The sequence below is a fragment of the Rhagoletis zephyria genome, unplaced genomic scaffold, assembly GCF_001687245.7.
Source record: "Rhagoletis zephyria isolate East Lansing unplaced genomic scaffold, Rhagoletis_zephyria_1.1 Rzeph_scaffold_00064, whole genome shotgun sequence".
Classification (NCBI taxonomy): domain Eukaryota; kingdom Metazoa; phylum Arthropoda; class Insecta; order Diptera; family Tephritidae; genus Rhagoletis; species Rhagoletis zephyria.
The window spans coordinates 208,052-223,556 of NW_016157148.1; the positions used below are offsets into that span (position 1 = coordinate 208,052).

At 32.5% G+C, this 15,505-nt stretch overlaps 1 protein-coding gene across 4 annotated transcripts in view; it reads left to right on the forward strand.

The window, feature by feature from the left end:
* The window catches only part of LOC108370808 (uncharacterized), a 98,942-nt gene extending 84,457 nt beyond the window's left edge, over positions 1-14,485 (forward strand). For 3 of the 4 annotated variants that reach the window (XM_017626233.1, XM_017626220.1, XM_017626228.1), the window contains exons 4-11: positions 6,331-6,452; positions 6,652-6,736; positions 6,815-6,893; positions 10,398-10,566; positions 10,634-10,792; positions 11,041-11,218; positions 13,047-13,213; positions 13,439-14,485. In XM_017626233.1, the coding sequence (XP_017481722.1) occupies positions 6,331-6,452; positions 6,652-6,736; positions 6,815-6,893; positions 10,398-10,566; positions 10,634-10,792; positions 11,041-11,218; positions 13,047-13,213; positions 13,439-13,647 (1,168 nt within the window). In that variant the 3' untranslated portion in view covers positions 13,648-14,485. The remainder of the gene's footprint in view (positions 1-6,330; positions 6,453-6,651; positions 6,737-6,814; positions 6,894-10,397; positions 10,567-10,633; positions 10,793-11,040; positions 11,219-13,046; positions 13,214-13,438) is intronic. The other variant, XM_017626239.1, reaches the window with a different exon arrangement.
* The last annotated feature ends 1,020 nt before the right edge of the window (positions 14,486-15,505 follow it).

Consider the following 15,505-nt stretch of genomic DNA (forward strand, 5'->3'; position numbering starts at 1 on the left):
TATTATAGTTGTTGTTTGGGTGACATGCAACTGTGACTCGAAACTTTATTCCTACTTTTTGACATCTCACGGGTTTTATACATACAAATGTATGTATTCATTAGTAATACCACACTCTTTTACATCACGCGTTGCTGTAAACTTCATTGCTCATGCGCGTATACAATGGCTTGTAACTGATAAAATTTTAACTTTGTGAAGATTTTCATATTAAGGTCAATGTTAGCGTTATGACAAAGCAGTTTTAAGAACGCAAGTAATGGAGTCTTTTGTTGTGTATGTTTTTTTTTTTTTATATATTCTGTAATGTTTCTTTATATTTCCATAATATAGGGCAAGAAAACGGTGCAAGCATATACGATTACTAAAAACAGTGACTCAAACAAGGCACCACGTGTTGATTGTTTTTTAATATTCAGAATGTTTTTCGAGTTAAATTGTTTTTTTTTTTAGATCTTTTTTTATAAAAATATTGTCCAAGCTTTAACCAAAACCATATAAATCACAGTTTCAAACTTTGTAAAAAATTAGAAAAAAATCAATAAATTTTCATCAAAATTTCAAGTTTTAAATCAGAATCTTTAGAACATTTTTGGGTATGCAGTTTGTAGCCCATACAATTTTAGTCCAATGAAGTGAGAGTTTCAAAAGACTAAAACATCCCGTTGTTTTTTTTTGAACGCCTCTGCACTTTTTTCCATACTTTCCATCTTCTTATGCAAGAAAATGCGCAACATCGGTTTTATAAATTGCACTTGTTATATAAAAAAAAAACGTAAAAACAGTCCAAAAAAAAATATTGTTGAAAATCAACGCGATTTTTTAGCCGGTTTAAACTTGCACTTTATTGGACTAAAGTTGTAAAATGTTCTACAGATTCATATTTAAAAGTTGAAAATTGCTTGAATTTTTCTTAATTTTGTATTAAGTTTGAAACTGTGATTTGTATGGTTTTGGTTAAAGCTTGGACCGTATTTGTATAGAAAAAAAACCACAGAAAAAACTGGATCGAAAAACATTACGAATATTAAAACAAGTAATTTGTAGCAAAAAAAAAACCCGACTTCCACTCTCATAAAAAAAAATATATATATATATACCTCATGATCCACTGATCGGATCTTACCCAGATTAGTGTGGGACCACCCCTGAGACACTACCTTTCCGATGCGACTTCCAAAAAAGGAGGAGGTTATCAGTTCGTCAGAATATTTTTTTTTTATGTATGTTACCGTATTACTTTGGACCACGTCAACCGATTTCGAAAATTCTTTTTGCATCGGAAAGGTAGTATCTCAGAGGTGGTCACATACTAATCTGGTTTAGATCCGATCATTGGATCATGAAATATATGTATATACTTTTTTTTATGTCGGTTTTTTTTTGCTAAAAGTTACTTATTGTTATTTTTTTATTATTTTTTTTATTTGTATTTGGTGCTTCATTTCAAACTTCGTAAAAAAATATAAAAGTTCAACAAACTTTAAACAACTACACCAAAAAATCTTAAACTTTTTGTGCAGTTTTTTTTAGAAAAAATGTATGCAGTTTTATATGCCATTAAATTTTAGTAGATTAATAATTGTTAATATTTTTTTTTGCAGAAGGTCGTAGGCATTTTCTTCCATATAAAAGTAATTGTAGAGTATACTTTGTATGGAAGAAAATGCCAGCAAAAAAAAAAAAAAAAAAATTATCAAAAACCAACGTCCAATTCTTCGCCACTTGAAACTTGCTCTTTATCAAGCTAGAATTTAATGGGCTATGAAACTGTGTATTTAGATTTTTTTTAACTCTTAATAAGTTTCTTTTTGTCATACAATTTTCTTGAATTGTTCTACAAAGTTTGAGATTTAGACTTACAGATGCGTGCAACTAATTAGCAACGAAATTCAAAACGATATTGCTTGCATATAATGTTTATTTATTTATTTTTAATAATTTTCATTTAAAATATAATTCAATCTATAATAACACCAATAACAAAAGTTGCAAAGCTTGCACAAATTGCAAAAAAATTAATCAAACTTAAAAAAATCGTCATCAAAATTTCAAAATTTTTAATTAGAATATATAGAAAATGTTGGTGTATGCAGTTTTGTAGCCCATTCAATTTTAGTATAATAAAGTGGAAGTTTCAAGTCGCTAAAAATTACCGTTGATTTTTTAGATTTTTTTTTGTCGAGGGTGTTGCGGATTTTTTTCCATGTAAAAAAAAATGTTGATCATGTGTTATATGGAAGAAAATGCGCAACACCCTCCAAAAAAAAAATTCTAAAAAATCAACGGTAATGTTTAGCAACTTGAACTGCACTTTAAAATTGAATGGGCTACCAAACTGCATACCCTAAATAGTCTAATTAAAAATTTTGAATTTTTGATGACAATTTTTTTAAGTTTGATTAATTTTTTTGCAACTTGTGCAAGCTTTGCAACTTTTGTTATTGTGGTTTCTGATATAGATTGAATTATATTTTAAATGAAAATTATTAAAAATAAATAAATAAACATAATTTGCAGGCAATAATCTTTTTGAATTTCGTTGCTAATTAGTTGCACGCATCTGTATGTATATGGTTTTTGTTCTATAATAAGCTGCATTTTTATACAAAAATATTGAATACTAAAAATAAAATAAAAAAATAAAAGAAAAATATTTAAAATTGGTCAAAATATTGTGTCCGTATAATTTTTCACATGACTATATATCATTAGTCAAATATTGCAAAGCGTTCAGCAAACTAAGGCTTTTAAATGCCCCATTCTTAATCAGAAGTAATCCTCTATCCTCTCCCTCAAATCTTTTATTGCAGCTACACTAAGTAACAAAACGTTTGAATAAATGAAACAAACAAAAAAATACAATTACCCCGTGTTAATGTTCTGCAATAGCAGTGCTTGCTTATTCAGCTCATTTTGGCAGCGATTCTAAGAATTAAACTAAACAAAACGTATAACTGCTGACTAGGTAAAACTTAAATCAGCGAGCGCTGTCACATGCTTGCCCTCAATGTTTATTTTTGCATGAATGTGAAAATTTAACGATTTTGAGTTATTTGGTTGACTTGATTAAAGGTTAATCTATTTATGTTATACCAAAATAGAATACCAATTACATAAATGTTAAGTCTCATAAAAAAAAACTTCCAACCATGATTTCTCAACATTTTCATTTTTACACATTTATGATTGAAGCTCCCTTATGCTTAAAAAAGGCAAATGCAATATTGCAATCATTTTACGAAATACCAGTTACGATGCATGACAACGGCTTTGCGGTTAATTCGAGCGATGGTCTCTCACCTTCAACATCCTTCCCGAAATTCTCTTCCCCCCTCTGCTTTCTGACTCATATGCTGGTGCTGAGGATCAACCTTTTTATAGCTTCTTCTCCTTAGCCTTAATTCTTTCTTTGTTACTAGTTGGACCAATTGTGGAGAAATGTGGATACTATATCATAAACTTCGAAATCCTTTGAACTACTGAAATTCGGCGTTGCTATTAAAGATCTGACCGTGGCATGCACAAAATGATATGGAGCTTCGCCGTCGATGTAGTGCTCGGGTCTTAAGTTATACTCTGATCATGAAATTTCTATAGACACTCTAAATTCATTTTAGGTAGCTTAGTTTTTCTTCTTAGAAGAGTATTAGCCGTAAAAATCTAGTGTGAGAGAGCATGCGTAAAGGCATAGACATGCGGCAGCGTTTATCCAGATCCACTGCTTAATTCGGAATTATCTCGGGTTAGTTCTAAAACTTTATGCGGATTAGGAGCATTTTCGATGACAACACTGACCAAAACGAAACGAAAGTAGAATACATGAAACATGCCAAATCAGCCTGGGCGGTGGTTGTGCATTAGGGAAAAAAGCCTAAAAAGTTAGGATTTTTTTTTAATGAAAAAAGAATACCCATATTTTTTTTTTTAAGATGGCAGTTCTTGCCATGTATTTTATATGGGGAACAATATTTCGCGAAATGGTATAGAATTCTTAAACATCAATATTTTTCGATCGGAAAATTCTTTCAAAATACAAAAAATACAATGAGGGGATCCATAAAAAATCTTTAGTATTAAAGGATTGTAAAATAAACAATAGGGTGTTATAACTGGAAGTCTACTGAACAGAAAGAGAGTTTTCCGATCGAAAAATATTGATTTTCAAGAATTATATACCATTTTTAGGAAAAAATGTTTTTTCCCCATATAAAATATTTTGAAAATTTAATGGGTTTTGAAGTTCTTTTTTTTTTAACATATACTACGCACTCTGAGCAAACAGGGCGAACCATAACCACAACCCAGCAGCACCCAGATTCCATCCCCACTCCGAGCGATTTTTAAAAATCTTTTCTTTTTTTACAACGTTACAACGCTTTTATCAACTTGCAATGTTGTGTGTCCAGAAACTTTCAATGTTGTGGATCCAGAAACTTTCAATGTTGTGTGTCCGACACCATAAAGCTTTGCTTTGAAAAGTTCCTATAAAAAAGCATAGTGCATAGGGCGACATCTGTAGTGAATAGGGNTATTTTTGATTAAATTTTTTAGAGTTTAATTTTATTAAGAAAGGCTTCAACAACTATAATTACGTTAAAAACTAAATAAAAGTAATAATTGAAGAAGTTAAAAAATTAAAAAATTCTGCCATGACACTCGAACCCACATCCTCGCGGATCACTTAGTCCGCAATACTGCCGTACAATTTTTATCAATCGCCGTTAATCCGGATAGTAGCAAAATTCCATCTCTTACAGAGAAGGAGTGATCTACGAGCCTTGAAAGGACTGATTACGGAGCTCAATCCATGGTGACGATATACGTATGTGTATTATAGGCATAATTAACAATCTACTATGTGCATCTTGTTTGGAAAATGAGGATAGTAGAGAACATTTTGTCGGCTGAGTGGAAGATCGGCCTATCTCGGCTCCCGGTCAGAATTTGGTTAAAAAAACGCGCTATCTTAGCTGCCGCTTCGAAATCGCCCTATATCGTTGGCTGAGATAGGTAATTTTTGAACCGATTGCTGAGGTACGGCATTCTTCAACCAAATTCTGAATTAGGGAGCTTTTAACCGTTTGCTGAGATAGGGCTACAGTCCACTGAGCCGTCGATTTAAGCCCAAAATACAATAACGCAGTGGCAGTGGCAGCGGCAGTTTTTCGAAATCAGCTGTTTTTTAGAAAGTGTGGTGTCCAATGAAGCGACTCACAATACAGCAGTGGCAGCTAGCAGTACTGCTCAGTTTAGCCCAAATTCTAAATTCACTGCCACTGCCTTCATCGCAGCAAACTTCGCATGCTGAATTTGACATAAATGAAACGCAGCCAACATCTGTTGATGTCACTGAAGCCTAAAAGGCAACAACAAAAATGTAAACAAACAAAAGGGAATGTCAAAAAAAGCAGTCACTGACAACGCCGTATTGTGTTTGCTGCGGCATTGACTGCCAATATTAGCAGTAACAGCTGATTTTAAAAACTGTCACTGCCACTGCCACTGCGCTATTGTGTTTTGGCCTTTACTCTGCCGCTGTCCGGCCTTCGCCATATTTTGAATGGCATATCTAGTTACATTGTCTTTCCCTCGACAAACAGTTAACGCTCATTAAAGGGTCTAGTAAGCAGTAAGAGGAGCAATGAATTACCATGTACCTATTCTCTAAATCCTCTCTCAGAGCTTTAAGTACAATGGGCAATATTGCCTGAGTGCTTGGAAAAAATGTGTTTGGTTTTTCCGACCACACACATTCCATTCGATTTCAATGCATAAACTTTGCCTCCCACTCCGAGCAAACAGTGCTGGATCGAAATAGTCTTTGTTTTTCCTCTAGATTTTTTTTTTTGTACTTTTTTATAATATACATACATATATATTTGATACATTTGTCTCTTAGCCTTTATATATACTACATATGTATAACGCGTTATGATGAAATTCATTTTTCGCATACAATTCACACGAAATTACGTCATTATTGCAAGACGCCTTTTACTGCGCTTCATTAACGCCGTCACAACAGTGCTAGCAGATTTTATTACCCCACTCTTGACCATCATTCACGTTCAGTAACAACGAGTTGGCTCTCCCCACTCAGCGTGGCCTATTGCATCACAAGGCAACAAACGGTAGCTTATCTTGCTGCTAATTTTTTCATTATACTTTTTTTTTTTGTATACATATTTTTATTTGCAAATTTGCAACGATCAATTGGCTGTTTATTGCATTTCCTTGTCTGCTGCAAGCCGACGGCATCTTCTTCTTTAAATTAACAATAGAAAATTATGACTTATTACATTTGATTTCGTTTTACTATCTTTACAGTTGGTACTTCCGTAAGATAAAACGAATCGAGGCTGAGAAGAAACTATTACTGCCAGAAAATGAACATGGCGCATATTTGATACGCGACTCTGAGAGTCGTCACAATGACTATTCACTATCGGGTGAGTAAAAGCAAAAAAAAAAATCAATTATATTGATACAAAAAAAAAAAAAAAATGGAATTAGAAAAACCCTGATGGCAGCGTGCATGCAATTTGCAAATGTTTTAATGTTTTTGTACGCCTAATTGCATTTTCGAATATGTATGTATATAAGTACATACTTTACGATGAATATTAATTTTTATTTCTCTATTGACAGTACGTGATGGTGACACAGTAAAGCATTACCGTATACGACAATTGGATGAGGGTGGCTTCTTTATTGCGCGTCGCACAACTTTTAGGTGAGTGATTGTGAAAATTCAATCAACGCGTTTAATCAACGTTTATTATTCATTCGAATATTTTTTTTTCTCTCGCAGAACACTCCAAGAACTTGTTGAACATTATTCCAAGGATTCCGATGGTTTGTGTGTCAATCTATGCAAGCCATGTGTACAGGTTAATATTTCAATTATTCCTATTCAATATTCAATATTCTCATGCACATTCACATTCATTCATGTAACTCATCATTACATTTAGATGATAGCGGTTTGTATTCTTTAATACTTATGTTACCTTAAGGTTCATTACATACTACGAGTACATGCGTTTGTTTCTGTTTCGTCTCACTGTTTCGACTCAGTTTTTCCTACCGACCTACATGCATTGCATTTTTTCATACCCTTGTCTTCATTTGTTGTTGAATATGCAATTTTATTTATTAAAATTTTTAATTCTTTTTTTTGTGATTCTATTTTACAATACTTTCCTAAATAATTATTTTTTTCGCATACTAAATAATACTGGAAAAAATACTGACTAACTACTTCAAACAAATCACATTTTAACTTGAAAAAATATAAAATAAACAAATGAAATAGGCTAACCAATTTGCGGGTGTTTTCGAGGTAGGAGTTGTTTCTAACTAAACCACAACCACCATACACACACAGCGTCCACCTATCAGCAGTCACCAATAATTTCGTTATTACCTAAATACCTGTGTTTATACATCAATTAATGTGTCAAGAAATAATACAAAAAAAAATGTTCATACTTTTTTCTCGCTCTCACCGCTTTGATGGTTTAAAGCGCTCTGAAGCGTGGAAAATCGTGTGGTCTTATTTCATAGAATCTTCCATACATTGGTGTTGTTGTTTTCACAAGTCCTCTTACAATTTCGTTGTTGTATCAACCCACCGATTCACTCATTACTGCGAATTGTATAATTTTTCTTTTTGAAAAAAAAGACTAAATTTTTTTAGGATATTATTTTATTGAGTTACATACATTTCGTATCATTTTCATATAAAACAATAATGATTTTTTTTTGTGGAATAATACTTTCTATTGGTGAAACAGATAACTAATTATGAAAAAAATGGGGATTATGCGAGTAGTTCTGAACCAAGAGCCATATACATTAGTGTGAATCGCTCTCCATACAAAAAAAAAAAAAAAAAGAAATCGGAACTGTTTTTCCATGGGAATTATAAAATTTATTCAACCTAATCGTGCGTTTCCCCCGACTTTTTTCATATGCCCGTAGGACACATAAGCGAAAAGTGAAAAGTGAACGATTTCGGGCTAAAAAAATTTATAATTACACTGTTCACACCGTGCGACCATCAATTTCACACACAAAAAATCAATATATTCGCGGAACCATGGACCGAATGCGGTAAAACTGCGTTGTTAGTTTTTCTCTCTGGCGTGAGGATTTTTGAAAGGACTTTAAAAAATCAGTGCAATGTAGAAAAACAGTATGAGTATAAGATTAAAGAGGAAATTTTGTAGAATTAAAGCACATAATTTTTTTGTGTATAGGTATTGAAAGTGTCTTTTGAAAATTGGATTTTGCAATATTCTTGAAAATTTGAAATATTTATTTTTGAAAAAAATTATATTTTGAGGACTAATATACACTCGACCAAATTCTGAACTTTCGGCGGTCTATCTATATTAGCTTAAAAGATAAAATTAATTAAAAGGCCCTTTTCAATATCTATTCGTCCTTATATGATTTTTTTTTTAATTCTACAGAATTTTCTGTTTCATTTGGTACCCAATTAATATTCCACATTGCACTGGATTTTTTAAATACTTTTGAGATCAAATGATAATTTTAAACAAAGCCTGACTTCAGAGAGAAAAACGAAATACGCAGTTTTACTATATTTGGCCCATAGTTTTGTGAGCATATTTGGGTGGTTCACAAGGTGTCGTACTTGTCGTATTGTTGTATGTTGTAAAGTTTTTAACGGCTAAATAAATGTTTAGAGGACTTGAAATCACCACCAACTATTTTTTAATTGTGTGAAATTTCATAGTAAAACTTTTTTGTTAGCTTGCGAATTCCTTAAATATAGTTTTAGCCGTTTAAAGTTTATGACATACAACAGTACGACAGTATACAACACCTTGTGAACTCCCTAATTGATTCGAGTGTTTCCAAATATTTTGTTTTGTCACACGGTGTTATATTTCGAGTGTCGTTTTCTCATGTAGGTTTTAAAATTTATCTGCCCTTCAAACACTTTTTTCAGAACAAGATTTGTATTTAAAGGGTAGGTAAATTTTAAAACCTACATAAGAAAACTGCTCTAAGACTTTCACCAAAATATTTCGGAAAAATACTTGTATTAAAATTTACGTGTGCTGGACCTATTTGAAAGTACCCCCAAAAAAAGCGAAATTTTATATAAAGATAGTTGGTGTTTAAAAATATTTTTTTTTTCTTAAAAATTACCACAAATGGTAGAAGAGTTAAGCTAAAAATGTTTAAAAATTGTGTCAACGTAATCAAAATAATGGGATTTTTGGGCGGTGTTTTCAGATGGGTCTAGCCACTCACATAGATTTTAATATTTTCCAAAATATTTTGGCGGAAGTCTTAAATTATAATTACCTTTATAATTCCGGTGGAAAAGGGTAACCTTTTTTTTTTTTGGTGATTCACCCTAATGTACATGCGTACGTGGTAATTGACAAATCCAATACAAATTCGTTTAAGCACAAGGTAGTGTAAAGCCAAGGAAAATACGAAGTACAGACATTCCCACGACAGCCGGTTCTACGTACCGGAATGACTCGGGTTTCACCCGACCAAGGGCTGTTGTTTCGGCGATCTGACCCCGTTTAGGTCGGCGAAGTATCTCAGAAGTTGTCCGTCCATAGGGCANGCCGCTACAACAACAACAACAACAACGAAGTACAGAATAGAAATATTTTTAAGTGGATAAATATTTTATTTTCACATATTCGAATAAAAAGTCATTTCGAATATTTCTGACATTATAAGCCGCACATTATATGCCATTGAAAATACAAATTTTGTTAAATGTTAAACTTAGCCTCCCGTTTTATTTTTGAGATGTGACTAATTTTTTGCCTGAAAAATCTGATGACAAAAACAAAAATATTGGCCTTTTAATTTATTTGAAAGATACGTAGATTATCTCAGTTCTTTAGTTCGTTTTTAATTGTGATAAAGTTTTAACTATGGTAGGCTAACCCATACAAGATCAAACAAATTTAACTGGAAATTTCAAACTTGTATTTTAATGCTACCGCATTTAGAAATTGATTAAGAAACCACCGTGCACTTTTCTTAATAAATAATTTGCTGTTCAAAGTGTTGTTCGTCTTCTCAGAAATCACTGCTTTAATCTCACCACTTCCACCTATTCGTGAAAAATTAAATATACCACAAACAAGCAAAAAAAAAAACAAAAAACTACATGTACATACATACTCACTTGCCTCATAAATTGTGCTGAATAAAATCTACTTATCAATAAACACTCGAGCATTATTGTACAAAATACACCCAATAACATTTTACAAAACACTCTTTAAATCCAATGTAACGTATCTTCTTACTTATCTAAGCCTATCTATACATATTTTTCTATATAAATATTTCTAATAAATTTTTTTGGTTAATATTTTTACACTCAGATCGAGAAACCCGTCACCGAAGGTCTATCGCATCGAACACGCGATCAATGGGAGATCGACAGAACTTCTCTCAAATTCGTGCGCAAATTGGGCTCTGGACAATTCGGTGAAGTATGGGAGGGCTTGTGGAATAATACCACACCGGTGGCGATTAAAACGCTGAAATCAGGTTGGTCAACAAATGCTAAGAGCATATTAAGTACTTTTACTAATCATATTTTCTTTACATTCTACAGGCACAATGGATCCAAAAGACTTTTTGGCTGAAGCTCAAATTATGAAAAAGCTGCGTCACACAAAACTCATACAGCTCTATGCTGTTTGCACAGTAGAGGAACCGATCTACATCATCACCGAATTGATGAAACACGGTTCACTGTTGGAGTACCTGCAAGGTGCGCTAGTGTTAATTTATGCAATTTTTTTGTTTATATATATTTTGCTCTTCTCGCCTCTTCATAATTTAATGCCATAATTATATTAATAGAGTCAATTTCTTAGAATAGAAGAATATATGTATTTTCTATGTACTATATTTGTATGTATGTATATTAAAGTCATTTTATTTATGCATATATGCTAGCTTGTAGTTTGTCATTGCGTTACATGAAGTTTATAATGTGCAGTTGAAAATAATTTATAGTACTTGCAGGCAAGGGGCGCAGTCTGAAAATGGCGATACTCATCGATATGGCCGCTCAAATTGCTGCTGGCATGGCTTATTTGGAGCAACAGAATTACATTCACAGAGACTTGGCAGCGCGTAATGTGCTTGTGGGCGACAATAATGTTGTCAAGATTGCCGATTTTGGTTTGGCGAGGTAAGTGTTGTAGAATAGAATATTTACCCCGTATCTAGTGAGAAGCAATTTTGCAATTGTGTATTGTTCACATAGAATTAGCTGTAATGGTGAAAATTGAGTAAATGCGAATAACAGCGTAAGTGAGCGTTACAATTTTGGATTTTGCTCAGCTTACCATTTACTAAATAAAATAGGTTTTAGCTATAAAGTATATTTATTTTTATGAGTCGCTTTATGAATAAGGCCATTTATCATTATATGCTGGATAATATTATTAAAAAAAAAAAGTTTTATTTTCATTTAATAAGAAATGTGTCATAATTGTTATGCCTCCCAGACCGATGGTTATTCTCTGACCCCAAAAATTTTCCATTTACAAAAAGATAAGCAATTCCCGTGCTAATGGCGGATTGAAATTCTTCCAATCTCTGTCTTCGATTAACTCTATATACTAAATGGGTCTTGTAGCAGTTGTCTTCGCCTTCTGCGGCAGTATGACGCCTAGTTTTATCAATAAATATTTAAAAATCTCGGCAGTCTTGCAATATTTTCCCTATAAGCTCGATAAAAAGCTACATGCAGATATAGTGGTTCTAGTAGAATAAAGTACAAGTTTCAAATGGCCGTTTATTTTTTAGAATTTTTTCTTTGGAAGATATTCCGGTTTTCTATCGAATAAAAATAAATTGTGTTTATTCGTTATATGGATGCAAATGGGACAAAAAACAGTTCTAAATAGTCAACGGTAATTTTAAGCCATTTAAAACTTGTACTTAATTCTACTAAAATTCAAAAGGGTGCAAAATTTCATACTCAGAATTTTAGGAAATTTAATTATAAAAGCTCGAAATTTTTACGAAAGTTAGTTGTTTTTTTTTTTAATATTGCGCAGAGTTTGAAACTTGAGTTTTTGAGGTTTTGTTAAAGAATGAACTATATTTTTATAAAAAAAAAAATGAAAATGAAATGAAAAAATATGTTAAAACTCGTCCAAATGTCATGCGGTTTTAATTTGTTCTACCACTGTGCAAGCCTATTATCAGCAATTATGCGGTAGAATTAGCTCGGCTGATCCAGGAACGCGATTGGTATTTGTCATTGGGAAAAAAATCTATACCCATAGGATTTCACAATAGGCGAAATCGCAGTGAACTCTACAATCAGGCTCAAAGTCTCAGACTGGGTTATAGAAAAACCCGATTTAGCTGTTTTTACAGGGTCCCAATAAAAAAATTGTATACTCCTGATATAATCCCACAATGAGTTTCTCAAAATCGTTTGGAACAAATTGAACTTTATTTGACCCATTTAGGACTAATGTATAAGTACATATGTATGGACTTGGTAAGCTAGATTACACGAAAAAATTTCGGTTGAATTTTACTTCTAGAGAGATAGGGTAATAAGGGAGAATTCTGCTGGCATCTGCATTTATTGCCTCATTTATGTCCAGCGAAATTTCATTTCCAGCCATAATTGGGTCCTGGGTCAATGCTTGGGACACCAATCAACAAACATGCCGGTAGAATGACTACAAACAGAAAGCAACAGTAAAAAATGTCAACCGAATTATGATCACTACATAGCAACCAATAATTCTTTTTGTGCAGATTTCAAAAGTCAGAGGTTTTGGACATAACTTTCATAGACTTCAGTGAATTGAAATATAATGTAGAATGCATTTCTGTAAATTAACAATTTATATCTTAAGTGTTACCCATTTAATAGATTGCTTTTAAGTTGCGTAAGTTTAAGTTAAGTCTACATTAATTATATCTTAACAAGATCCTAAAAAAATATGCTTTTTATTAAGGTCATAGAAATTTAATTATTTTTCTCCTTTTAGACTTATAAAAGAAGATGAGTATGAGGCACGCGTAGGCGCACGTTTCCCCATCAAGTGGACAGCACCTGAAGCTGCCAACTACAGCAAGTTCTCCATAAAGTCTGATGTGTGGAGTTTCGGCATTTTACTCACCGAGTTAGTGACGTACGGACGCATACCATATCCTGGTAAGCTGATATTTCAATTTTTATTTTATTTTATATGCTTAGGAGGCACAATATGCTTTATAAAAAAAAGATGAAAGCGCTTGACCGAACAGCTTTTGGGCTGTCAAGTATTTTGTGCTCGTACAAAGTTCAATTATCCAATATCTCAAATACATATGTACATATATAATTTACTATGGAACTATTCAAAACATTTATTAACACTCCTGTATCGCTCTCTTGCAGGTATGACTAATGCCGAAGTCTTGACGCAAGTCGAACACGGCTATCGTATGCCGGCACCACCCAATTGTGAACCACGCCTATATGAAATTATGCTCGAGTGCTGGCACAAGGATCCAATGCGACGACCGACCTTTGAGACGCTGCAATGGAAACTAGAAGACTTCTACACATCAGATCAGAGTGATTATAAGGAGGCGCAGGCCTACTGATAAATGCTTTACACTTCCAGCAGCACGTCTCACATTAGCGATAATATGAAAAAGCAACATATACAACTACAACAACAGCATAGCAATTGCCAACGCCACAGGAACAACAACATCCACACAAATAATATACTACATAACAGCATTAGTACTAAGATGAGTCGCAGCAGTAGCAGTATGTTGCCAATTGGTGCAGCAGCAGCAACAACAACAAATGCAACAGCAAAGATAACAACAAAAGCGACAGCATTGTTAGCCAATAAAGCTGAAGCCGACGGTGCTACTAAGTCGTTGCAGCTATCAACAACAGCAACAAGTGCCGCCACAGCAGCAGTATCGGCAGTAACGCCAATTAAGCCGATTCCAAAGCTGCGGCATGCAACGACAAGCAAAAGTAACAATCGACACAGCAGCAAAGTAACAAAGCATAGCAATTTAAAGCATCTTCCCAAATCGGACAATTAAGACTAAATTTTTTCATGACACTCATTTAATTATGACTAGAACGAAAAAAATTGAAGTATAAAGCTAATGGTTAAAAATTGACTGAAGCAAACTGATTAGAAATCAAATTAATGCAAGCTAAAATGGAAATTCGTCAAGAAGTTTTACGCCTAAATTTTTTTTTTTATCGTGTATAAGAAATTTACATAATTCGCAAAGAATGGGCTAGAATATTGGTAATACATATTTGTTTTCGGTAGTAACGCATATAAAAAGTAGTAAGCATTAGATATATTTAGTAAAGAATATTTTTTTGTGCGATTTTTCTCCATCACTTTATTAAATACTTTGTCACGTGTTTTTTTTTTGTATTTTTAACATATTATTTTTTACAACACAACAAATAGTAATCAAAATATTTAATATATTATTTATATAGTTATGTAAAGATGAAATGCATATGCAAATTAATAGGTAAAAATCAAATGCAATGTAACGTACATACACACACACACACACACACACACATTTACGGGCCTAGACATTATAAAAGTCACAGTTTAATATATCAACATAGATATATATATCATTAACATATACATACGCATGCATACAAAACGCATTTGTAAATGCATACAATATTTTTAAAAATTTAAGCAAGTTTATTTACAATGCTTTATTTTGTATTGCGAATTATCTACCACTACTTTAATAAACAATATGTTATGCGATTCACCACACCATGCTTAGGCGCGCGCTTATATGTACATGCATTACATATATTATATAAAATGTCAAAACGAATGCATGAGCTGAACAAATACTCGTGCCTTCCCCTTTACCGTGCATCATTTTTGGTTTTGTATGTAAACAAATCTTAATTTTCATCGCCTTTGTATTCAATTGTCTTTGTTTTTATACACTTTTGGCAAACAAATACCAAAAAAAAAAAAAAACACACACAAATTGCAAATGTTATTGTCTAATTTACACAAACTCACGAAATTAGTATTTTATTAGCAAATGTACATTTTTTGCATTACAATTAATCCCAAACTGAAAAAAGAAAGGAAACAATTCAATCAGCAGCAGCTGAAATCAAAACCGTTAAATGGAACAAAGAAGATAGAAAATATATAGCAATACTATATACTTACAAACATACTTATTTTGTCTAAAAAATGTTTGTTTCTATGTTTCGCATAAATGTTTTGTAATTCTAATTTTAGTAAAAGTAATTATTACATACATATATACATAATGCTTATATTTACAAAATATAATTTAAGTAATTTTAGGTTATTACTATTACATTTATTATTATTATTACTTTTTATTATAAAAGTGAATGCAAATTGACCGATTAAAATAAATCTATACAAATTTATATTACAACAAAAAACACTTTGCGTCCATC